Source organism: Cuculus canorus, chromosome 5, assembly GCF_017976375.1.
Source record: "Cuculus canorus isolate bCucCan1 chromosome 5, bCucCan1.pri, whole genome shotgun sequence".
Lineage (NCBI taxonomy): Eukaryota > Metazoa > Chordata > Aves > Cuculiformes > Cuculidae > Cuculus > Cuculus canorus.
In genome coordinates this window covers 34,886,784-34,913,147 of record NC_071405.1, presented here as the reverse complement: position 1 = coordinate 34,913,147, position 26,364 = coordinate 34,886,784, and the positions used below count along the sequence as shown (strand labels likewise).

Sequence of the window (26,364 nt, the reverse complement as noted above, 5' to 3'; positions counted from 1 at the left end):
GCTTAAATTTTCCTGTAAAGAGGCTTCAGAAGAAGTTGCGAGGGTTCAAAAAAAAAAAAAAAAAAAAAAGACATCAGAATTACCAAGAATGTTTTACTTTTTTGATAGAAGGACTTGTTAATATCATTTCCACCCCCTACAACAAAGCCATTGGGACAGGAGTTTGTTTCTGCAGGGAAATGCAAAAACCTTTGCCCCATACCAACAATGCAAAAACTGTTAGGAGTAACTTTAATTCACGCATGACTAAGACCGAAACACTCACTCTCTGCCTGTAATTTTAAATACAGATTTCTTAGGTTGCTAACAAAGACTTGGCAGGGCCTCCTGTTCTGGAAGTCTTAACATTTGTAGAAATGGAACTTTACCTACACACCTTTTCCCAGCGATGCAGGCAAGCCAAACTGGCATTCTGAGCTCTGGGAGCTCAGAGTCATGTTGATGCAGCTCCGACCTACACCAACAGAGAAGCGACAGACCAAAGCAGAGCTGCTGCTTTTGCAAGAAAAGGCACAATGTTAGGAAGCATTATGCAGACCAGATAAAACACCAGTACTTCTCAAACAGCAGTGAACTGCTGATAGCTAAAAGTGCCAGGAAGCCACTGGTCTCACGCAGCACCTGGCTGCCATCCTATATTAATCTGTAATTTCAGCCTACAACAGTCAATGGTGCTCTGCAAAGTGCACTCCTTCAAGCCTCCACGAAAGTCATTATACCTTTAGATCTCTATCTCACTCTGAAAATATATGTATTGTCAACTTTCAATTAATTTCCCAGCTGATGACTACCAGCTGTACAATGTGCCACGGAAAGCATGAGCAATGACTGAGGTACAACACCAGCCTATAAATAACACTTTTTCCTGCTTAACAACATAGTGTTTAATTTAAAACTGTAAAAGAAAAAAAAAATTGTTGAACCCCCAGCCTTATTTCCTCTAAAGCTGGAAAAAGGCCCATATCTGAGGACCATCTAGTACCTTTAGTTTATAAACTCATATAAGAGTCTTGCTTTATCAGTTACCCTCCTGTGGCAGAAGGGGTGCAAGAGAAAAATCCACCCAACCCTACGAATACTAGCATATTTAGACAATCTTCACAAATTCAGTATACAGATCTTCCTGTCTCCAAAGGAACTGTGGGACACTAGCATTGCATCTATTTGAGAATTCCAGGTTGGTGACAGAATTTATTTTTCCCCCCTCAAGTTAGGGATCAAGGAAGCTTTGCCTTCGTAAAGGGAGAGGCATTTTCTTAAAAAGCAGTGGCCTTACAAAGAAAGCCAAATAAGCTCAAGGCTTTATTTACGCAAATCTATTTAATATCAGGTAAAAGAAGAAAAAAGTACCATCAAAACGGCACACCTGTCGTACTGGTAAGGTTTGGATTTTTGCAGTAAGGGAAGAGCTGTTTTTTAAAAATGTAAGTACTCTTCAATTTAACGATGCTTTGGAGTCATCTGTGGAAAGAGCTTCAGTTTATCTTTATACATAACAACATATTGCTCTGAATATATTACTAGTGATTAAAACCTGAATTAATTCTGCTGCCAAAACAATTAGTATGTATTCCAATACAAAAACTTCATGTGCATCCTACTGAATACTGTCTGCCAATAAACATGCTTGTTTCATAAAACCGTCTCTTGCCTACACAGAATTATGGTGCTAAACCAATATACACACTATACCCAAACCCACCCTAAAACCTCTTCTAAATGAAAGGATACAGCAGTGGAATATTAACTAAGATTTTTACTCTTTTCCCTTTGTTTACCTTATAAAACCTGTATTAACTAACTCTTCTTAAAATATAAACTTGGATCCAATCCTTTCCTAGGATGATTCACATAATCAACACTTGTAGAACAAGGACACAGAGCTTTATCTATGCACTAAATTACAGATACATTGCTACAAGTCTTTAGAAGAAATCTCTTCTGCTGATATTGCTAGGACTCACACAATGACAACGCTTATGCCCCTCTTCCTCCCCCTGAAGTCTGTTCTTTGTCAGCAGACATTTCAATTGACCAGTGCACACAAAGGACAGTACTTTTCCTTTTCCTCATTCTTCTCCTGAACAATGCCCACAGATTATTCCTGTTAACAGATACGCACCTTCCTCTTGTATTTATCAGGGAGGAAACACAAAAGCATGGAAATAATTTTGAAATCAGAGCACAAAGGAATTCTGTTCCTTCCAAGAAGGCAGCTTTGAAAGCCAGATCAGCATCCTTTGGCATTACTTGTTAAGTTCAGCATATTTGGTATTTCCATCTTTTCTTCAGTAGTTCACTGCACCATCAGCGAGCCTCACTCTTTCCTTCATCATCTTCCCCTCAAGGATAAGAGCCTGTAGCTATACAGTCCATTAAGTGTTCAAAGACGCAAACCCCTCTAGATATTAATTCAATTCAATTTCTCACAGTCACCGACTCAGCCATGCGTAGTGCAACACTGACGTCTGACCTCGCAGCCTCCTGTGAGCTGAATTCATACTTGCTGTTTCTCCATCTCTAAGCAGCCATTGGGTACCGCGATTGACAGGCAGGGTGGGGAGCGCGCGAGAGGAGAGCTGCTTGGTACCGTGCCAAGTACCATCTGTGAAGCTATTTCTAGTCCTGCCAGCTTGTCGGGTTTCAGCACACAAACACCACATCTGAAAAGGTTATTGCTAACTTTCTTGTCACATCTCTCATTTGTGATCATGATCACTCAAGACAGGCAAATCCATGCAAGTTTCAGGGGACGGTTAATTTGTTCCTGTAAAGACTGCCTGCTTTAATATTTAAAATGAATTCAACTTTCACTGAGTTCACAAGCAGGTAACAGTAATAGCCTTTTGATAACAAGGCAGAACAGCCTTCATTTTTTGAGCTACAAAAATCATTTTTCCAGCAAGTCTAAGCCAGGTAGGACATGCCACAGTTTGTGACAATCTAAATACTAGTATATAATTACACTAACCGGTACTTTTACTGATCAGAAAACAAGTTCATCAAGTCCTGATGTAGTACATCCCCACACCAATAGGTCATCTAATGCCTGACAACAAGCTAAGCCCCCTGAGCGCAAAAAGCAAATTAGCATGTGTTAGGATAAAATTTTCTAAAGGCTTTTTCTTTGTGGTAAAAATAAGCATTATGCTACACCTTTTTAAAAATAATTCTTCTTAGAGTGTCTATAGGCTGTTTTAAGGAGCCACAATGCACTGGAGGAACAGTTTAAAAGCAAGTCTTACAATAAATAAAAATCAAGACGTTACAGGCAGAGTGGAAATTAAAATATGATGAAAGCTGAAGGAATAAAGGGGATTGTTCAGCAAAAGACTTCTGTTATAAATAGGAAGTCTGTAAGAAAAACAAGATACATGTGATTAGAAAGGCAGGAGAGCATCGACATTCTGGTCTAGAGTCAGCTCTTTAGACATGGAAGGAAAATTTCTGCTCACTCAATTTTAGTTAGATGAGCCAGTGAATTTTCTCCTGGCTTTAGGGTCTTGTGAGGATTCACACAACCACACTCCCCATGCCCCAGGGGCAGAATAACCATCACAGTCTTGTACGCCTTTTCCTCCCTTCAAAATAAGCCATGGAAAATGTTGCTATAATAAGCTGTATATAAAGTATGCTGGAAAAATTTCCACTTTCTGGCATTTTTTTGCCTTTATTATAGCAGTTCCCCAGCAACAAGAAAAATGTAGGTGCACACAGGTTCTTTCAGTTATCAAAGGATTAGCTCCCAGTTCCCTCAAAACTACCTCTCAGACCAGAGCACGCATCCACCAATCTTGTAGAAGCATGGTCCAGCAGTCATACTTAACTTGAGGCTCAACCTCCAGCAAGGGAGCCCTCAGAAGGAATTATCTTTGCTTAATTAGGAAGTGCTACAGGATCTTCCCGAAGCTCAATACAGCAACTCCGTGAATGCTTTCCTGCTCCAAAACTCTTAAATATTCACATAATTTTGGTCTTCAGTGGGCCCTCTCGACTATGACTAACACGTTTCTTAGTAATTCAGTTCCATTCCAGGAAGGAAATGACAAAAAAATTCCATGAGCTTTCAGTTGCCAAAAGGATTTTTCAAGTAGCAAGGAATTAACCTTCAGGTGGGTAAACATTTATACTTCGTGACTTCTGTCAAGCTACTCAATATATGACCTCCATAAAAACGCTGCTTGCTTTTATTTATATATCAATTCCTACTCTACTTTCAAAACAGGACATCAGGTAAAAATCAACGTTCAAGAACCTCTAAACCATATTCTCTTCCTCTGAGCTGGAAAGTACCTCAAATCTATGAAACAGTTCCAGAAGTTCTAATTCAAAAGAACTGGATGCAAATGCTTACTGAACCTGTACGTAGCCATTACAGTTTCTACTGGCAGAGCAGAAATGAGCCGACAACACCACAGAAGAGCGTGTTCCATAACCATTCTAGGACATAATGGTTCTGAGCATAATAGCTTCACCTCTAAAGTGCTTTGTGTCTTAATTGAAAGTCAAGGTTTGCATGATGCCCAAGTCCACCACAAATAATATCTGACGATATTTTGAAAAGGTCATTTGAGTGTGCTGGACAAGTTCAGGAGGATTTAATGTGTGCTTTTGCAAAGAAAGTCAGTAAGTTTTCCTTCGCAGCTGCATTCACAAGCTGCCATTTCAGAAATGAAGGATTTCAAAAAGGAAGGAAAAACCCCACAAAACTGTTTAAGACCATTGACTATGCCTTATCTTACATGAGATCATTAGAGTGATGTCATTGAGTCACTGAGTGCAGACAATTTTTCTAGAGTCAAAGACTACGTCTTCTGAGCCCATCTCAGAGAGCCCATCTTCTGAGAGCTTTACATCCTGGTGACAATAAAATCTACAAGAAGAGATCCTAATCTGCCAATACCATGTTGCAACCAAGGGCAGGCACGTTCACAGTTAACATGAAATAGATGATGCATGGTAATTCACAGACTATGACCTGAGCCCATGCTGAAAACAGGCCTAATTCCTTCCATGTCATATATTGTGTGGGCTGCCCTCTGCTATACAATGTTCAGCTGCAGAAACCCAATTTACAAGAAGAGAAATAAAACCCACTCTGCAGTGGAAAACAGATTATACATTCTGATATCATTCCATTCTGATGCTTCATCTACTTACAAAATGTTGAGGCAAGTAGCACTTCCATTCACAACACATGAATGCATCCTCCCAGCATGCAAAAACAATATTAGGGAAAAAAAATTCCCAGCATTCAGCATCTGCACAATAACTTGTCATCTATCGAAATTTTTTCAAAGCAGCTTAAGGTTTTCAAAGATTCAAGAGGTTCAACGCTGATGACAACAAAACTGCAGTAGAGCCACATTTTGTACAGGCAGGAATTTGCATCTAATACTATCTAAATAGAATGAACAAACAAAGAACTAACAAATGAGACTAGAACAGAAACAGATTTCGAAAATCAAATCCAGGATAAATCTTAAGAAAGAGACAAATTTAAGTCACCAATTTTTCATCACAACTCCAGAGAAAGCACTTAGTACAAGAGAATTAGAATTAAAGGCTTCGAACAACAACAAAAACTAGAGCACTATAGAAAAATTACATGTGGGAAGCTATTAACCAATGAAAAATTAAATAGAAGATACAGAATAGCAATACCTAATACTGCAAACAGTAATTCAGAGACCATTTGCTTGAACCTTAGTCACTGTTTAGTCAACGTGCAGTTCCTGAAAGTTTTCTTCCATCTTATTCACAGAATCATAGAAAAGTAAAGGTTGGAAGGGACCCTAAAGATCATCTAGTTCCAACCCCCCTGCCATGGTAGATCCCACTAGATCAGGCTGCCCAAGGCTCCATGCAGCCTGGCCTTGAACACCTCCAGGGATGGGGCAGCCACAACCTCCCTGGGCAACCTGTGCCAGCGCCTCACCACTCTCATAGTGAAGAAATTCTTCCTAATATCTAGTCTAAATCTGCCCCTCTCCAGTTTATACCCCTTCCCCCTGGTCCTATCCCCACAAGCCTTTATCAATAGCCCCTCTCCAGCTTTCCTGTAGGCCCCCTTCTACGGGAAGGTCGCTATAAGATCTCCCCTGCACCTTCTCTTCTCCAGGCCAAACAAGCCCAACTCCTTCAGCCTCTCCTCATAGGGAAGGTGCTTCAGCCCTCCGATCACCTTTGTAGCCCTCTGCTGGACCCATTCCAACAGCTCCATATCCTTCTTACGTTGAGGATTCCAGAACTGGACACAGTATTCCAGATGAGGTCTCATAAGAGAGGAATAGAGAGGCAGAACCACTTCCCTCGACCTACTGGCCACGCCTCTTTTGATGCACCCCAGAATACGGTTGGCCTTATGGGCTGCGAGTGCACACTGCTGGCTTATGTTGAGCTTCTCATCAACCAGCACCCCCAAGTCCTTCTCTGCAGGGCTGCTCTCAAGCACATCATCTCCCATTGTGTACTGAAAATGGAGATTGCCCCGACCCAGGTGCAGGACCCTATGCTTGGCCTTGTTGAACCTCATGAGGTTCTCACAGGCCCATTTCTCCAGTCTGTCCAGATCCCTCTGGATGACATCTCATCTTTCTGGAGTGGCAACTGCAGCACTCAGCTTGGTGTCATCCGCAAACTTGCTAAGGGCGTACTCAATCTCACTGTCAATATCATTGATAAAGATATTGAACAGCACTGGTCTCAGTACAGACCCCTGAGTGACACCACTTGTCATGGATCTCCATCTGGACTTTGAGCCATTGACCACTACTCTTAGAATACAACCATCCAACCAGTTTCTTATCCACCTTAACGTCCACCCATCAAATCCATCTCTCTTCAATTTAGAGAGAAGGAAGTTGTGGGGGACTGTGTCAAAGGCTTTACAGAAGTCTAGATAGATCACATCCGTCGGTTTACCCATGTCCACTGCTGCAGTTACCCCATCATAAAAAGCCACCAAGTTGGTCAGACAGAAACCATTAATGGCTGCCATTAATCACCTCCCTGTCCTCCACGTGCTTTAGCATAGCTTCTAGGAGGATCTGTTCCATGATCTTCTCAGGCACAGAGGTAAGGCTGACAGGTCAGTAGTTCTCAGGGTCATCTTTTCTAAACTTTTTAAAAATGGGCACAACATTACCCTTCTTCCAGTCATCAGGGACTTCTCCTGACTGCCATGACTTTTCAAATATCATGGAGAGTGGCTTGGCAACCACCTCTGCCAATTCCTCTCAAGACTCTGAGATGCATCTCGTCAGGTCCCATGGACTTATATATGTTCAGGTTCCTCAGGTGTTTGCAAACCTGATCCTCCTCTACTGTGGGAGGGAGTCCACCCCCCTGGTTACCATCTTGCTGTCCCATGACACAGGAGGGGCGAGGAGAGCAGTTATGGGTGAAGACTGAGGCAAAAAGGTTGTTAAGTACCTCAGCCTTCTCCTCATCTGTTAATACATGATCCCCATTTCCAACCATCAGTGGGGGTACGTTCTCTTTGACCCTCCTCTTTTGATTGATGTACCTGTAAAAGCCCTTCTTGTTGGTCTTTACTTCCCTTGCCAAGTTCAGCTCTAGCTGCGCCCTGGCCTTCCTGATTTCATCCTTACACAACCAGGCAGCGTCTCCATACACATCCCAGGTTCCCTGTCCCTGCTTGCACTGCCTGTGCAGTTCTTTCTTCTTTTTTAGTTTAAGCACCAGGTCTCGACTCAGCCATGCTGGTCTCTTCCCTTTCCTGCCCAATTTTCTCCATACGGGGACCGAGCACTCTTGCACCCTGTGGAAAGCTTCCTTAAATATTTTCCAGCTCTGTTCTGCTCCCTTGTCTCAGAGGACCATGTCCCAGGGGGCTGGGAGTCCGCTTTCCTGAAATTTAGTGTCCTGACTATACTCCTCACCTGTCCCATATCCCTCTGGACCTTGAACTCCACCAGTGCATGATCACTGCAGCCCAGGCTGCCATCGATCCTAACGTCACTGACGAGTTCGCTTCTATTGGTGACCATAAGGTCCAGTATTGCTTCTCCTCGGGTGGGGATCTCTATCAGCTGGAATAAGAAATTATCCTCAATGCACTCCAGGAGTCTCCTGCACTGCCTTCAGCTTGCTGTGCTACTTTTCCAGCACATTTCTGGGTGGTTGAAGTCCATGAGTAGGATGAGAGTTTGTGAGTGCGAAGCCTCCTGTAGCTGGAGGAAGAAGGCTTCATCAGTTGTCTCTCCTTAATCAGGTGGCCTGTAGTATAACCAACCACAAGGTTCCCATTGGTTCTTCCATCTTTAATTTTTACGCACAAGCTTTCAACCTGTTCGTGGCTACTCTTCAATGACAGCTCTTCACATTCTATCCCTTTCCTGCGATACAGGGCAAAGCTTCCACCCCTCCTTCCTGGCCTGTCTCTCCTGAACAGCCTGTAGCTGTCAATAGCCACATTCCAGTCATGGGACTTGTCCCACCACGTTTCCGTGATGGCAACTAGATCATAGGTTTCAAGTAGCACAGTAGCTTCTAGCTCCTCCTGTTTGCTACCCAAGCTCTGTGCATTAGTGTAAAGGCACTTCAGCTGGGCTGCTGGTTGTATCACCTTCCCAGTGGACCTTCTATTACCTATAAGGTGTTTTGGAGAAGTATCCTCCCTAACACCTGATCCTTGACAGCCAACCTTCCACCTCTTATTAAGGGCTAGCTTGGTGTTATCCCCCTCCCCCTGTGTATCTAGTTTAAAGCCCTATCTAAAAACTCCGCAAGCTCCTGGGCAAAGATCCTCCTCCCCCTCTGAGAAAGGTGGCTCCCATCTGAAGTCGGTAATGCCCGTGCCATGTAGGCCATCCCATTATCCAAAAAACCAAAGTTATTGTTGTGACACTAGCCACGGAGCCATGTATTAATAGACTGGACCTGTCTGAGCTGTTCCATAACACCACCTGTAACGGGGAGGAGGGAAGAAAAAAATCACCTGGGCCCCTGATTCCCTCAGTAGCCATCCCAAGGCCTTAAAATCACTTTAAATCCCCCTTGGGCTTCTTACTGCGGCTTCATCGCCTCCCACATGGAGTGGCAGTAACGGGTAATAGCTGTCTTCACCAGGTTGGGACGTTTCTTGGTTACGTCCCTTACCCGGGCTCCTGGAAGGCAGCAGAGTTCCCTGTGAGTGGGGTCTGCTTGACATATTGAGACCCTCTGTCCCCTTCAGTAGAGGTGTACTTTATTCCAGTACTTGAAGTACTTAAGTACTTTATTCCAGTACTTAAATAAAAAGTATCTTCAAGATTTTTGTAATAGATTGACAAACAAGACCATTTGTATCATTAGTTACTGTCAGCTTTAACATCACATAAATGCATCCTGTAGGTTCTTTAGGTTTATACCAGGGATCACTTGCATTATATTTTTGGTCCTTATTTTCCGAATCTCTTCCTTCTGAGTTTTCGATTATATTGCCCACCTCAGAGCAAGTAAGGAGAGAAAACGATGGTACAACTTGCCAGAAGTTTAAAAAATTGGATGCTCACTAAAATTTAAAGAAAGATAAAATGCTAACCTCTGTAACTGTTTAATACGTACAAGCCCTTAGACTGTTTTGCCGCATGTCCTTTGCTTCCACAGACGGCAGAGTGAAGGGAGCCGAGTCCTGTAGCTACCCTTGCTGCCACCTAAGCCCTATACACAAAAGGACGACTCACAGTCCTAGATTGTTTTCTATGAGTCTACAAAATTATCTAAGCTATTTTAAGAATGTTAAGGCTGGAGGATTAAACACTCCAAAGCACCCACAAGTGACAAGCTAAGCATCTATCTTATATATTACTCCCTTGTTGAGATTTATTATAAAAGTTCTTATTTCACCAGTACACTTTTCAGACCGGAATTATTTTTTTTTTCCTTATGATAACAAGGCATATTTTGAAAGTGTAAGACAATTAAGACTGAAGTACGCAAACCTTTCAACAAAGCAGTTCTGTCCAAGTTATACCATTAGAACTTATGTCGCCAAAAGCATTTTTCCCCTCACACTGTATTTTTCACACTAATTCTCTTGTCTGGAGAAAACAAAGTCAATTAAGTTAGAAATTTTAATAAAATGTCTATATTCAGCCGCTCAAAGTCCCATTATTTTGTTTCAGCTTTTGAATAAAGTACACTATTTCCAATAATTAGATTCCCTGAAGTTGTCGAGTATCTCAGAGGAACAAGGTAACAAAATATTCCTCCTTAATTTACTCCTTATTCTATTACAACCTCAACTATTATCTGTATTCTCATTCACAAAGCTTCCCAAAATGCTTCTGTGTTATTTGGGAAAAAAAGACACAAGATTAGCTTGAGTACTTTATCCCAATCATTTATTCCAACCATACACATTAAAAGCTTCCATAAAACACTGGCTGTTCAGTATTTTATTCAAAACACAAGTTGTGTTTTGCCAGAAACACATCCAACTTAGCTGCAAGTATTTTAGAGGCAAAGACTTCATACCCCCAACCCTTAATCTTATGAAGTGATCAACAACAGCGCCCTTTATCTTATGAAGTGATCAACAACTGCCTTTCTAAAAAGCATAGGTCATAGACTTCTTGAGTTAACTTCTATCTGCATCAAGTACTCTTTTCAGAAAGCTGCACATCTTTTTATTTAAACATTCCCCCAAAACAGATAATCCATAACAAACCACACATGGTAAGACATGTGCACTGTTTCTCTGCACTGGATTCACTCAGCTTAAGGTCTCACCAACTCCACTTTATTACAAGTTTGCCTGCTGTCCAAAGTTCATCATCATAAAGCTGTTTCTGGAAGGATCTTTAGAGACTGATGGAGACATTATTTAACCTCTGAGTTTTCCCTGTCTCAAAAAATAATTAGTTACTTCTATACCTTCAAAATCCCCTCTAATCAAAAATCTTCCCTGAATTCCTGATACCAAGACTTCCAATAACTTCACTATATGTCGAACAGCTACATGAGCCCTTTTGAGCATCTGACATTTCTGGAGGTTCTATGTTCAGTTGACCACCTACTAAGACAATGTCTTCACAGTGCCAATAGTACCAATGCTGGAGTTGATGTAGTCTACAAAAATGGCCTGTGCTTTGTTCCAAAATGTTCAATGAATTCGGTCAATGAAGAATGCATGGTTAATTGCATCCAGTTTATCAAACCACTCAGATCACATGCTATTAAGGAGTCCTTTTCATTATTTTATGGGGCATCTGCATCAATATCAGTTTTAGGTTTGATTCCAACTCAGTCAAGGGAGGTGGCATGGTTTCAGAGATGACTGCATGAACTGCACTCTGAAATGAATCACCCATTTACAACTGTGCTTGAGACCTGACAGCGAGCAGTTTTCAACTTGCATGCGATGCCCTACTCCACCTATACTGTTCATTTGCTGATACCGCGTCCCATTTCGAACCTAAATAAGCAGCACAGATTAACCACATACCAGACACTATCACCTTAATAAAAACATCAACTGTACAAAGCTAGATTGCATAAGCCTATACTGACCAGTAACACCACCCAGCATCTCGGGTTTTGTATTAACCGTTCTATTATTCACATCACAGACAGGCCTATAATTATGTGGGTCTCCCTGTAAGCCTTTTAATTATTAGTGCATTCTTTTTTCCTGCCCTGTTGGACGTCTCACAATTAACCAAGATTTAATAACAGGAAAATAACCCACAATCTTAATTGCCATTGGAATACTTTCAGCAACGCCTGAGTCCAGTTTATCTGAAACTATGCAATAAAAGTGTGAATTCAATTGTTGTTATTGAATGTGCTCCTTAGCTTCCTTCCCACCATCTTGCAAGTGGGAAAGCTTAAATCACTAACAGTTTTAGCTAGCTAATGGAGATGTTTTATATATTTAGCACTTTTAAAGGGCAAAGTACTTGGAAGATACACACTTATTTGGATGCTTACATATATTTCCAGCAACGTGCTTCTTTACATACATTTGCTAGGTGACTAACTGCTTTGCTTAGTTCATTTTTGAACACTATATGCTGGAAAAACAGTAAGTAACCTAATACCTTCAAATCAAGAAGTATTTAAAAAATATTCTTACAGTGATGCGTGCAAGTGAAAGCAAGATCTGACACACAGCTTTACAAAGAAAATGCTACAGAGCGCGATACTTGCATGCAAGCAACTATTAGTTATCACTATGAACAAGTTGCCCATATTTTAAGTATGCTACTTAAAGAAGTTTACCAATAACTAAAAAGCAAAGAAAAGGAAGTAACTTCTAGTAAGCAGCTCCAAAAAATTCATATAGTCAGCCACTCAACTGATGTCTTTGATATTAACAAAAGGCATTTAGTTTTTAATAAAAGATTAAAATCCCATCCATGGCAAAACAAATTGAAACAAAGATTAGGGAAGCTCACAAATCAGTTAGATTAGGAAATATGGAAATATCTTTTCAAAGAATTAAGAAGCCCTTCTTTTTAGATGAGATACAAAATTTATGACAGGACCTGCCACAACCTGATACAGTAGCTTTTAGGATGGACTTTTATTGTAGATTTGAGATGCAATAGATGGTACATATCACCTACCTTGAGTGTTTACAAAGTTTACGAGGTCTATTATGCAATTTCCGATCCCAATTCTCTGGATCACTGGAGTTACTGTCATAAGGATGAGGCCGTCCTGCCATTCCACTGCCAGCTTCCTCACACTACTGCTCTGAAAAGCACACATGCAGCACTCACAACCTACATTAAGAAAGCATTGTGTACCTTTAAATAATGCCACACAGAACAAAAAGTTAGACATGCAGAATTTAGTGGTTAGGTTTTTTCTTTAAATACAGATTACAGAAAATAGGATATACTGAAGCACAACTTCTAAACTGTATGACAATTCTTTACATGTTTAGCTGATACCTGCACTGAAAAGAGTATTTTATTATAAGAAATAGATTTCCACAAATGATGGCAGACAAATTCAATTTTTCCACAATTACTTTCACTGTGTCCAAACAGAAAAGTCACTGGTTATAAAACAGAAGGCAAACAGGTCACAGTTTTCTTTCAAACATACAAAAGCTAATTCAAAGAAAGATCCTTACTGTAGAAGAGACCAACAGTTTTACAGTTTGAATGGCTTCCCAAGAGGAAGATAGAATTAAAATTAACAAACAGTTACATCCCAGTCCTTACTTCAAACTGGAATCAACAGCAGTCCTTGGAAACCCTGAATGTACACCAGTTTCACTGTCTTTTCCAGAAAAGTCACAAAAAATTAATTGAAAAACAGACATTATAAGCCTACTTTTCCTTGACTGGGATCCAATACTATATCCAACTTCCACTAACATTCACTCATAGATAAAATAACCTTGTGACTGTCATTCTTAAGTGACTGGTGTTCCAGTTGTACCTATAAGTGACACTTGTATCAAGAGAATTGTACAGTTCAGAATGACCTGGTTACTAAAACAAAAAAGCAGCCACAAGTGAACAGCTGACGACTGTACAGCATCTGGGGAAAATAAAAAGATGGAATTACAGCTAGATAAGCCTACTGAATAATGGGAAGATAAGCCTACTACGTCCCTTTAAAATTTTAAGCTAAGTATTTTAGAAACATTGTATTTCCCCTCCTCTTTATATTTCTATTACAGTCAATGAAACGTATCCATTCTGGAAGTGAATCCCAAAGGAATTGAGACTTCTTTAAAACAAGGCTGCTTCTCAAATAAAAAGCCCCTCCAGCTACGGAAAACAGAGAAGCTCTTCTGGCAAATTTAGAGGCTCTTAGCTAAATTCAGACCCAAAAATTCTTATTACAGGGGAGTGGCAGAGAACAAGCTTCTTGAAAACATTAGTTGCATGTGACTACTCCTTTCAAGTTCAGTTCTAACAAAGATTTTATAGCAAGTATACAATCTCCACCACAGGGCTGGGGATTTTCCTGTTACGGTTTCTATAACTAAATATACTTTGATTGGAAGACTCGTATGGTCAGGTGTCCACATAGAGTCAGGAAAGAAAAAAACCCACTTTAAAATTGCAGGAAATACACAACTTTCTCACGCCAAAAACAAAGAAAGAAAAAGCAAAAATCCCCAGCAAGCATTTCATTGTGTTACCTGGAAATTCAGGTTATCAAAGCATGGTCAACATGCAACGATACTACACAAACACAAAGTTATAGGATTTACACACATTTATCAAGAGCATTTAGATGCTTAATCGGGAGAAACCTAGAACATATTTCAGAACAGAAAAAGTATTATCAAATAGACAAGGAAGGTTTAGAAATCCAGCTGTGCGTTACTTCAGCAGCACTCATTCAGAACTTGGTTGCAATATGACATACCATTTTCAGACACAAGCAATACAAAAATAAAGACAACTTTTATCCTGAATTGAAACAAATTGTGTTAATCAGATTGAGTCACTAGAGCAAAATACACAGTGAGACTCACTACTTGTGATAACAACATGGTTTAGAACAAAAAGCAAAGTTCTCAGCAGAACACCACGGCTCCAATTCTACAATGACTCCCAGCTCCTGACTACCACGGGGACCCAATTCAACTCCCATATTCACTGAAGCACCACAGAGACACTCATTTAGCACCATGCATTTCTTTTCAAGCTTTTGTTTCCAGAACCTCTCTCTTCCCTTTAAAACCACCTGAAAGACTTACAAACACCTCATCCTCCCAGGTACAGACCAAGGCAGGCGTCTGATCAGAAACATATCATCCAGCAGCAAGTTCTTATTCTTTTCATTAAAGTAGGACATCAGTATTTGAAACTTAGCTTTTGCACTGGAAAGACCTGTAAAAGCAGCTGGTTTTACAAGAACTGCAGCTGAAAGGCCAGTTTAAAGTCACTTTCATATACTGTCTCACATCTACTGCCTACTCCCTATCTTTCATTTACTGAAAGTGAGACATTCAACAGGAGGGTACAGGTGCATATACACTTCAAAGAAAAAGATGATTTTAAGCAGGATCAGTTCCTCAGTCTGCTAGGATTCACTCCTCAATCTGCTTCACTATGCAGCTACAAGCTTAAGCATTTCAAACAACAGATGACACAGAAGGACAGAAATAAATGGGACAGCTCCTCATGAACAACAGTATTCCCTCCTCCCAGCTTAAAGCACTTGTGGAACCCCAGCAGCGTCATACATGAAATATCAGATGGGCACACGACTCAGAACTAGAGCACAGCTATGGTAAGCAAACAATCTGGAAGTGTCCAAAGCCACATCTTGTGAAACTTCTAATACAGTTCCATCACACTATGAACTTGTGAACAAGAAAGTCTTACCTCCATGCTCCACTCAGCAGGCTCTTAAGTAAGATTTCTCTAAGAAACAATTTGCTGTAATACAGCATCTTTTTTACGTTCTTGACCACTGTTCATAGTGCTTTCATGCAGGTTATAAACAAAGGTACTTATCAACTTCAGGTTTTAACAAACTTCTAAGACTACAAATAAGGGATATTTTTTAAGCTTTTCTCTACTGGAAACCCATTTTTCAACTGGCAAATGCTGCATAAATATTGTAAAGTGACTAACTAGGCCTCTTGATGAATTTTTTAAATGTTTCTGCAAATCTACTATTTTTCTGCAATAGGAAAGTGTTTCAGCTGTGGTTCAAATGATTTGGGGTTGTTTCGGGGGTTTTTTGCAGGCATTCACACTGTGGGGAGTAAAGAAAACTTTTTTTTTCCAGAACATTCTGGCCTTGCACATAAAAAAACCTGCAAGAGTACATGGCCCCAAAAAGTATTCAACAACTCCCATGAAATCAAAGAACCGCAGCTGAAGTTTTAGTAAAGGCAAAAAGGCACTGGGAGCACATGAAACAAAGTAAACTATACCAAATCCAAATATTCTTTGTAAATCACAAAACACTCAAATTGGCCAAACTGAGTGTCATTCTAATTAGCTAATAAGCAATTCTACAGAAGAAAAGAATTATTTTTTACCTCTCTGCAGAAAGTCAATACTTCAGAGAATTATCACAAGGAATAATTGTGTAAAATAGGAAATAAGGAAGCAAACTTTCTTTTCAGAGCTTTCAACACAGACAGCTGGAACACTTCAGGTTTGATAACTTCAATTTGAAGCTAGAATCATCACTAACTTATGAAAGCTGTAGACTACTGAAATGCAAGGGAATTGTAAAGACAGACACTTGGGGCGTTGGGAACCTAATAGTCCCTGTGGTAGAGCCACCTCAGACATTGCAAAATGCAGTAACTAGCATGTTTACAACACTAACTTGAACAGCTCATGAAAGGATGCATCATACACTAACTTGTGATAGTTATAGAACAGATTATGTTAAGTAATAATTGGAGTGCATTCAGTTCTGTGCCATGACCAAACATAATGCACAAAAGATGCATGTCAGACTAAGCAAGACTTAGGCAACATCAAACTCCGGACAGAAGTGGACATACACTTCTGTGAGATGCAGGACTTGCACTTTTCAAGGTACTGCAGGTGGGGCAAAAAAGAAACAAAACCCAAAACATTCCTTGGAAGTCTTTCAGGAAAGAAGAAAAGCTCATCTCAACCAATAACATTATATTTCAGGCCAACCAGTATACTTATTGAGAATACTTGTAAGCCTGCAAAGTTCTGGAGTCTTACTAAAAAACAGGATTAAAATGGGCTGAAGTTTTGAGGCAAAGGCCCAAGATGTCATCTTCTGGACACTAGCTCACCAGGTGGAACATAGAATTGACTGTTCCAGCTGCCAGTACAGAAGACAACATTCAGATAACTAACATGTAATACTTCAGGCAGCCACTCATCTTCAAGACTTGGTCAAAAGCATTTCCTAAAGTAGAACAGGTTTCAAAAGCTCATTTGCTCTAACCTGCTCCATCAGTGGAATGCACTGTAAAGGTGAACTAGGATTACCAGAAAGATCCAATAGACAAGTAACTAGCTGGGATAGAACTTGGCATTAGTTGTGACACAAACTCCCAAGATTCAGATTACTTATACTTTCTGTAAGGGGCTACAGTCTGCTGTTCACTGCCTCTAGTCATCAAAGAACAAAAGCAGCAACAACAAAAACTAGCTTACAAGTAAGATTTACTGGGAATTCAAGCACAGTGACATTACATTCTAATTAAAAACACAGTTCAAAGTACACATGCTCATAATGCAAACATCACATATCATGGAAATCCATACCTGCCAAGTGAGCTTCTTGCAAACTAATCCAGATAGCAACCGCATTTCAGCCACATAAAGTAGCTTTGCACATTATCATTATTGAAATATTATCAAACTGATGCTAATTAAAGCGTAGCAAAGAAACATTCTTTGCAATACAGTCTCAATATTAAGATAATAGGTTAAGATTGAAGTTTCTCTTAATGAGTAAGAAGAAAAAAAAAAACAAAAAATATCAAGCAGTTACAGAAAGCTGATAATAACTCTTGTTTCTATAGCACCATGAGCAATGGATATCCAGTGACTACCTTGCAAGCTTTAACTTCATAATTCCTAAGAAGAACACGACAATAAACCACCTATCTGATATTGGAACCTAAATAGCAAGAGGCAGATGATTCCCAACTCCTCCTCTATTAGGATTCATTGTGTAAGATCAGCCTAGATGCACCTGTGGAAAGCACAGTGGATTGAGCAACTTCTCCCACACAAAAGCAGAATCACAGTCACCACTGCAGGAAAAAGGAGCAGAACCTGACTTCTTGCCACTACTATTAGCCCCATCCCCTCTGGCCCACCAGTATAAAATAGAAAGCAGATGGACATAGGACTCCATAACACTCAGCATCAGTGAGAACATGAACCACATGAAACAGCATAAGGTAGGTTTCTTAAACAATCAAGCATAGTCTATATCCACAGTTGTATCCAGCAGCAACAATACATCTCAGTCAGAAAAATCTCAAATATTTCTCCACATTTTAAATAAATTCTAAATCAGCTTTTTGATTTTATACCTATTTTAAGGAGATACACACTTTTACTGATAAACAACAGCACTGGGCCAAGATTTTAGCAACACTGCTAAAGGAGAGCTGTACTGAAAGAAAAAAGCACATAAGGAGATTTCAGATTTTGTGTGTGCATACAGGACAGAACCCCAGCCTCTAGCATATGATCTGTGAAAGCATACAGTTTATAATGAAGTGACAGAAAATCCAAAGGCGATGACATCTCGAACTTGTTTAATAAGCAGTGTCATCCACACATCAGCTGATTAACATTTTGAAATGCAGTGAGGCCTAAAAGGAAAACTGGGCTTCAAAAAAGAATTTAAAGTGTGATACAAGAGCTTCTTTAAATTGCTGTCTTTCTTAAACCCCAGTTGCTCTGGCATTAAGACACCAGGCAAAAGCACAAATACAAATGTGCTGAGAAAGACTCGTAAGAACAGTCTCCAATAACATCATCGGTAGATGGCAACAATCACTGCACACAGGATGTAATACACTATAATGAGTTTTTGAGACAGAAATGGAACAAATCAAGAGGTGATATGCAAAGAGTTTTGGCAGGAGATTTGTGTGTCTTAACAGAAAAAAAAGAATTCTCTGTGATGTTTTGCAAGAAAGACCCAGTCAAAGACAAATCCACACTGACAGACCTGCAAAACAAAGACACTGGAACAGTTTTCATTAACTGCAGACAAATGGTTAAAAAAAAAAAATCAGCCAGTTCCTCTTAACTGTACTTGCGTTCAAGCTGTAGGAATTCAAACTAACCTACAGAAGATGACACAGAGAGAGATTTCTAGTTCAGATAAAGAAAATGAGAACCAATTATCAGGTTATGAACTGTGAATAATGGGAAGCTGATAATTTGAATTGTATTTTTGGATCAGATCATCTAATGCAACAGCAAATAGAAGATAGAAAGAGAGCATCTTCCAGGAAAAGGATGACTGAAACTGAAGCAATAATAGAGATAATACTCTTTAGGTTAATCACTAAATACGGTTCATGAAGAAAAAATGCAAAAAAAAAAAAAGGAGAACAGAGATGAGAATCAAAAGGCTACCAAGAAGCCAGCTTTCAAGCATGTACTTGAATTTGTAAGAGGCAGCCAACAGTAAAGAACAAAAAGATGTAATACATGACCACTACTTTGGACAAAGAAGCCAAACAGGAACAAACCTGGAAGAGATCTACAATTTCTGGGAAAAAAAGAAGAGTTCTGAGGCGATGTTTGATGAGATAAGAGATAAAAAATGAAAAAGACGCAGTAGCAATAGTTAGCAACAAAAGCAGATTTAAAGAAAATCTTTACGACAGGCAACTGCAACACACGATTGTATTATGACAGATTTATCATACAAACAATTGACATTTTCTGCAAATAAAACATGGTTACATGAAAGAAAGCACTGTAAGGATATTGAACTCATTATGAAGTAATTTGAGTAGGTAAATCAGTTCTCAGGGATTATATTAAATAAGTATGCTCAGGAAATACATGATCTCTGTCAGGCAGTCCTCAGCAATACCAGTTTCTGTACAGCAACTGCAGGTTTTACCAATAAACATTATACAATTAAAACTAATAATTTAGTCTGCATTCAGCCTGCTCACGGCACCACACATAACAGAACTATCAAGACACAGCAACCGGATGAAGACATCCTTTCCACGCCGCTCTAAAAGGGTAAAATCTCCAGCACACAACCTGTCTCAGGTGAGGTGGACATCCGTAGCCACACCCAGGCAGCTGTCACCTCTCGGGAGGCTGGCTGGAGCACTCCAAAACAGTTCAAGAATCCTCAACATAAGAAGAATGTGGAATTGTTGTAATTGGTCCAGAGAGGGCCACAAAGATGGTATGAGGGCTGGAGCACCTCTGTTCTGAGGACAGGCTGAGAGAGTTAAGGTTGTTCAGCCTGGAGAAGGCTCTGGGGAAACGTTATAGCGACCTTCCAGTACCTGAAAGGAGCTACAGGAAAGCGGGGGAGGGACTTTTTACAGGGCATGGAGTGACAGGATGAGGGGGAATGGTTTTAAATGAGAAGGGATGAGATTTAGTCTAGACATTAGGAAGAAATTCTTCCCGTTGAGAGGGTGAGTCCCTGGCACAAGATGCCCACGAAAAATGTCCCATCCCCGGAGGTGTTCCAAGGCCAGGTTGGATGGGGCCTTGGGCAGCCTGAGCTAGTGGGAGGTGTCCCTGCCCATGGCGGCGGGGGAGGGAACCGGACGGGACTTAAGGTCCCTTCAAACCCAAACCATTCTATGGTTCTATGGCTGCGGCCGCCCTCCGGGCCCTCCGGGGCAGGTGCCGCCGTTCGCCCTGGCCGGCAGCACAGCGGGATCACGGGGAGCCCGCCGGGGCCGCAGACGCAGACGCAGCCGCAGACGCAGACGCAGCCGCAGCCGCGGCCCCGGCCCCGGCCCCGGCCCCGGCCCCGGCCCCGCGCCACCCGCGCCCCCCCGCCACTCACCCGCGCGACGCCGCGGCCGAACCCCGCCGTCCCTGTCCCGGCCACCGCCGCAGCCAAATCTCGCGAGACCCGCCCGCTGCGCAGGGGAAAAAGGAGGCGGTGGAGCCTTCATCTCGCGAGACTTGAAGGGCGGGTGCGCGGAGACGCCGTCGCTAGGGGCGGGGCGAGGCCATGCCGTCGCTAAGGCGCGGGGCGGGAGGGGCGCGCGGGGCGCGAAGCGCCTCCTGGCGGCGGAGGGAGCAGCTGCTCGCTTGCACTGACGGGTGATGAAGAAAGGCGTTGAGTACGCCCTGAGCAAGTTTGCAGGCGACACTGCGCTGGAGGAAGTGTCGATCCGCTGGAGGGTAGGGAGGCCCTGCAAAGGGATCTGAACAGGGTGGATCGGGCAGGACTTTTAACGAGGCCAAATGCCGGGTCCTGCACTTGGGGCACAACGACCCTATGCAGTGCTACAGACTAGGAGAAGTCTGGCTAGAAAGCTGCCTGGAGGAGAAGGACCTGGGAGTGTTGGTTGACAGCCCACTGAACATGAGCCAGCAGTGTGCCCAGGTGGCCAAGAAGGCCAATGGCATCTTGGCTTGTATCAGAAACGGTGTGACCAGCAGGTCCAGGGAGGTTATTCTCCCTCTGCACTCGGCACTGTTGAAAGTATACCTTGAATCCTGTGTTCAGTTCTGGGCCCCTGGCTCCAAGAAGGATGTTGAGGCTCTGGAGTATGTCCAGAGAAGAACAACGAAGCTGGTGAAGGGGCCGGAGAACAAGTCTCAGGAGGGCTGAGGGAACTGGGGTTGTTTAGCCTCGAGAAGAGGAGGCTGAGGGGAGACTTCATTGCTCTCCACAACTACCTGGAAGGAGGTTGTGGAGAGGAGGGAGCTGGCCTCCTCTCCCAAGTGACAGGGGACAGGACAAGGGGGAATGGCCTCAGGCTGTGCCAGGGGAGCTTCAGACTGGAAATCAGGAAAAAATTTTCACGTAAGGGGTCATTGGGCACTGGCAGAGGCTGCCCAGGGAGGTGGTGGATTCCCCATCTCTGGAGGGATTTAAATGATAGGTAGACAAGGTGCTCAGGGAGATGGTTTAGTGGCAGATAAGGAGGATTGGACTCGATGATCTAAGAGGCCTTCTACAATCTAGTGATTCTATGATTCTATGATATCTGGGTAGCTGCCTTTCAGCTGGAGCCCTGTGTGAAGGGACGTTCTTGTAGGCAATGGCAGCAGACACCGACACGAGTCTTTGGTGAACATGTGGTATTCACACCACTGCGTGAGCACTTCCAGAGGAAGGCAATGGAGCTGGTGAAGGGTCTGCAGAACAAGGCTTGTGAGGAGTGGCTGAGGGAACTGGGGTTGTTTAGTCTGGAGAAGAGGATGCTGAGAGGAGACCTGATTGTGCTCTACAACTACCTGAAAGGAAGTTGTAGTCAGGTGGGTGCTGGTCTCTTTTCCCAAGTAACAATGATAGAACGAGAGGAAATGGCCTGAAGTTACACCAGGGAAGGTTTAGGTTGAATATTAGAAATAATTTATTGACAAAAAGAGTGGTGAAGCATTGGAATAGGCTGTCCAGGGAAGCAGTGGAGTCTCCTTCCCTGAAGGTGTTCAAAAAATGTGTAAACGTGGCACTTGGTGACATGGTTTCATGGGCATGGTGGTAATGGCTGACGGTTTGACTAGGTGGTGTTAGAGGTATTTTCCAACCTTAATGATTCTATGGTTCTATGATTATTAAAGACAGGCAGAGCTTGACTTCCATATCAGATGAAAGAGCTGTAGAACTCTGAACAATAAGTATATTAAAGCAAATTTTAATTAGTGGAGAATATGGGAAGAGGAAGAGAAAGAGCAAATCTCTGCCCAAACTTTTGAAACTTTATCTGTTTTCCCTTGTGCATGGTGGGAAGCCAGTCTGGTTACACAGTGGATAGTTTGGAGCAGCCTCACTGTGAAGATCAACTTGAGTATGTTCACCTTGAGCAGGGCATCTGATTTAATCTGTGGTGTAGGAAGCTGACAAATTTGCTGTCAGATTCCAGAGGCTGGAACTGTACAAGCGATGCTCCTTGCATGCTTCTTATCTGTCTTAGAAAGCATCCTCCTCTTTCAGGGACACCTAAGTATTTATCTAAAGATTCAGCGAGTGTACACCTCTGGACTTGCCTAATACATTAGCAGGTCTGACTGCTTCATGCAGGGAGTATTAGATAGACAAGTTGTATACCTTACACACATCGGGGAGAGGAGGGAAAGAGGGGGTGAGAGAGCAAGTATTTATGTTTTTTCTATACCAAAATGCCCCATTAAAGACAGTAACTTTGCTATGATATACAGCAAAGCATGAATCCGTTAAGTGAATTCTCTTTCCATCCTTTAACAATAGCCACAGAGATAAATCCCACAGTTCTAGAAATCCACTAGTAGAACAATGATGGCCAAGCAGCCTGCACAAAAGCTCTTAGAATGTGCTAACTAGGCAAGGAGTCAGATGTTATGATGTGCTGTTTAACAGTGAGCTGAGCAATATTAAACAGCAACATTTACTGCAGACAAACGTAGAGGCAATTAAGAAAGCCAAATCAATAGCAGTTAAATCACCAGCAGTTAAGTCTTGTTACAGATCTTACAATTTATCTAGTTTTTATTAGAATTCTTGGGATTTTGGCTTTGTTAATTTTTTATGGGGTTGGGTTTTTTTCACGTGCTACTGTTTTACTTCCCCTGAGGATGGATTTTGAAATTAGTGCTTCTTGTTTCTATGAGTCATGAGGGAGATGCAATTATATTTCTTTTCACTGGAAATGTTATAAAAAACAGGTAGTATCCATCTGCACAGGATAGGTCTTTGAGGACACAGGTCTTAGCAAAAAGCACTTGTCAGACCATTAGGCAAGGCTTTCTGTCTTGAGAAGAAGTGTGTGTGTAGAAACTACATTCTTCAGGGAGGAAAGAGGCCTTGTAGACACACACCATCTTTGGAAGGCTGATCCTGTGGATGTGAAGGGATGTGGACCTAATACTTTTCTAACTTTATCTCACTCTAACAGGGGACATAGGAAGTCTCTTGCAGTTACATGCATGTCTTAAGTGTCATGAAGTACAGGCTCACTTAGTTTGTTTACATGAAAGCACACAACCTGACGTAGGCTTAGGGTAAGTTCCAGTCCATGCATGGGAGAAGAACTCAAGTGTATCGAAGAGTCGTATCACTGCCTCCTCCAGTGACCTTGACTGGAGATGAGATTTTTGGCTCATGCTAACTAAAAGCTCCATATTCAGTCAGGTGCAGGCTCAATTCTTCACCTCTCTTTTCTTGTTCTCTTATAAAGATAGGTGGACAATACAATTTATCTCTCTGTACTGTTTATTTGTCATGTCTTTATCATGCCTCTTTTTATTTATTTCTTTTCTGACTGCTATTGTTACCTTTTATTACCATATATGTGTGTTTCAGTGGCCCTATTATTTCTTACCATCCTCTTTCTAGTCCACTTAATCTCTGAAAGAGGTGGCCAAAATTGCACACTAGTCCACGTGAAGATGAATCTTTGCAATATATCGTGGTATTAAAATATTTTTGATAACATCCTCTGCCCCATTCTGAACATTTTGCTACACTGCTGCTACACTGATAAGAGGTTTAAGCTGAAAAGCTATAACAAATCTGTTTTCTAGATAATTACCACTAGTAAGTAATTTCATTCAAATTACATCTATTTTTTCTAACAGGCATTACCCAGCACTAATTCATCTGTCACTGTGCTCTCTTCAGTCCTTCTGAAGAGGCATACTGTATGTGGGCAAAGCAAACATGATTTTAACCACAAATGAGACAGTGCTGAGCATAGTTTATCTGTGGCCATATTTCTAAATGATGTTTGATGGTGCATCATCTATCTCTGACCCTGAGGTCCTTTGTAAGCAACAAGTATTTTTTTGAAGTGTATAGGAAGTATAAATATTTTTATGAGCATCTTTCATCTACTGATATCTGAAGATTAAGAAGAACAAGTTGCTTAGATAATAGATTTCTTTGTTTAGGTAAAATAGAAGTAGTTTATGAATTTGGCACTTGAAGATTATATAGTTTCTGTGTGTGTCATTGTAAGGGAATATGAATAGGTTTGTGCTAAGTGAACATCTTTTGTTTAGCCATCAGTATGGTTTTGTGTGCAGGAAAGACAAAAGGAAAAATAAAAATTGCTTTCATCATTATTTTTGTATTTATATAGCTGCAATGAAATAAAATGGCTTAATAATGTTGCCCCAAATGCGAAAGTATATCAGAGTAGTTACACATCAGTCAGTTATAATGCTTTAAAATAATGTCCAAGAGCTTTTGGTCCACTTTATTTGGCAATACATAGGTGAGACATAGGTACAAAAATGCAATTTTATATCTTTAAGTTAGCACGGATGTCTGATAAAAGAATAAATAGAAAGTGCACTTTAAAGCCTCGATTCTGCAAATAGACAAGTGGCATGGAACCTTTGCCTGTGTGTGGCACACCAAGGTGCACAGGCATACAATCTGCTTGCAGCATCAGGGCATTTACATTTCTAAAAGTATAGCCAAGATTATGAGCTACAGTTTGCTAGTTACAGGTGCCTTTCTAGCCTCCAGTAGATTGCGTTTGTATTTGTAATGATATATGAGTTTTTTACTAGGTTCCCCAACGTGTGCTAGACATCAGAAAAGCAAATAAGAAGCAATATGGGAACACAAATATGTACACTTTCGCTTAGAGCAGCATTTCATCTAGGCTTGAGCTCTGTCAGTGGCAAATTTGAAGGCATCCATAGTAATTGATTTTTACCCATCCATGCTTATGTCCAATTCTTTTTGAGTCCTGCTTAAAGTTTGAATGTATTACAGCTAATGGTTCCTCTCCCAGGTTGATTTCTGCATGCTAGTGTTTCTTATTTTGGAGATTTGGCAAAAAATTGCATATGAAAATGGGTAATTTTATTTATGAGAGTCACTGGTCTCATAAACAAAAAATGCATCAGGCCTAACACAACATACAGAAATTCAGAGACAGTTTACAGAGAAAATAAGGGACAAAAAGTATATATATTGCAAGATTTTTCTTTCAGTTGCAATTGTCTGGTATAGAATCATTTCACAATTCTATGGTTATGGCTGTGCTTAGATACATGCTACCATCTCTGCTCCCACTGTTTCTGTAATTAATTATAGGTTATTATCTTTTGCAGGTAGGGAAGGTAATCGAACCTTCCCTTTATTTCAGCATTTTGCAAAATTTTGTTCTTCTATTTTGTACAGAATTTGTTTCAATTTTATCCCCTTGTACTTCAATTTTAAGCTTTGCCTTCCTACTTTAATTCTTCTATGTTTGTGTTCTTTAGTCCAAACTTATTTTCATGCAGCTTTTGCTCTGTAATTAATGTTCATCTGATTTTAGGCTTCTTCTGAAAATAAATGTGGATTTAAGTTTACATGTTTTCATTAGTACAAAGTTAAATGCAACTTAACCCTAGGCAAAATGCTACCCTATTCTGGAGATGGGTTCTACTGCATTTGTTCATTGTTGGTTAACAGTACAAGTAGGCCTAGTGATTCCATACGAATGCTGTCCAGATAAGAGTAGCAGAACTGGTCTGAAATGATTCTTCAACTTTCTTACTGGTTTGGGTTTCTTTTTCTTTTTCTGCTGGAAATTAATTTGATACATTAGCCATTTAAAAGATAGCCAAAAATTAGCAGCAATGGTCATGGGTGGACTGTAAATACATTTTATTTTTTACTGTGAAATGTCTAACTCAATGGGCCTACAATCTGGAATGGAGCCTTTAATCCATATTGCAGTTTGAATAAATAATAATAAAATGCCCTACTTGATCAACGATATACAGACACGTGCTTACTTGGGCAGACATAATTCTCTGGCTTTTGTCA

At 41.0% G+C, this 26,364-nt stretch overlaps 1 protein-coding gene across 5 annotated transcripts in view; it reads right to left on the bottom strand.

Moving 5' to 3' along the window:
• BTBD10 (BTB domain containing 10) overlaps positions 1-20,566 on the bottom strand; it is a 33,454-nt gene extending 12,888 nt beyond the window's left edge. Inside the window, exons 1-2 of one of the 5 annotated variants that reach the window (XM_054066638.1) lie at positions 20,449-20,566; positions 12,576-12,700 (exon numbers count right to left, since the gene is read on the bottom strand). In XM_054066638.1, the coding sequence (XP_053922613.1) occupies positions 12,576-12,676 (101 nt within the window). In that variant the 5' untranslated portion in view covers positions 12,677-12,700; positions 20,449-20,566. Of the gene's footprint in view, positions 1-2,122; positions 2,467-12,575; positions 12,735-20,448 lie in introns of those variants that run through there. The other 4 variants (XM_054066639.1, XM_054066637.1, XM_054066640.1 and 1 more) reach the window with 4 other exon arrangements.
• Between the last annotated feature and the right edge of the window lie 5,798 nt (positions 20,567-26,364).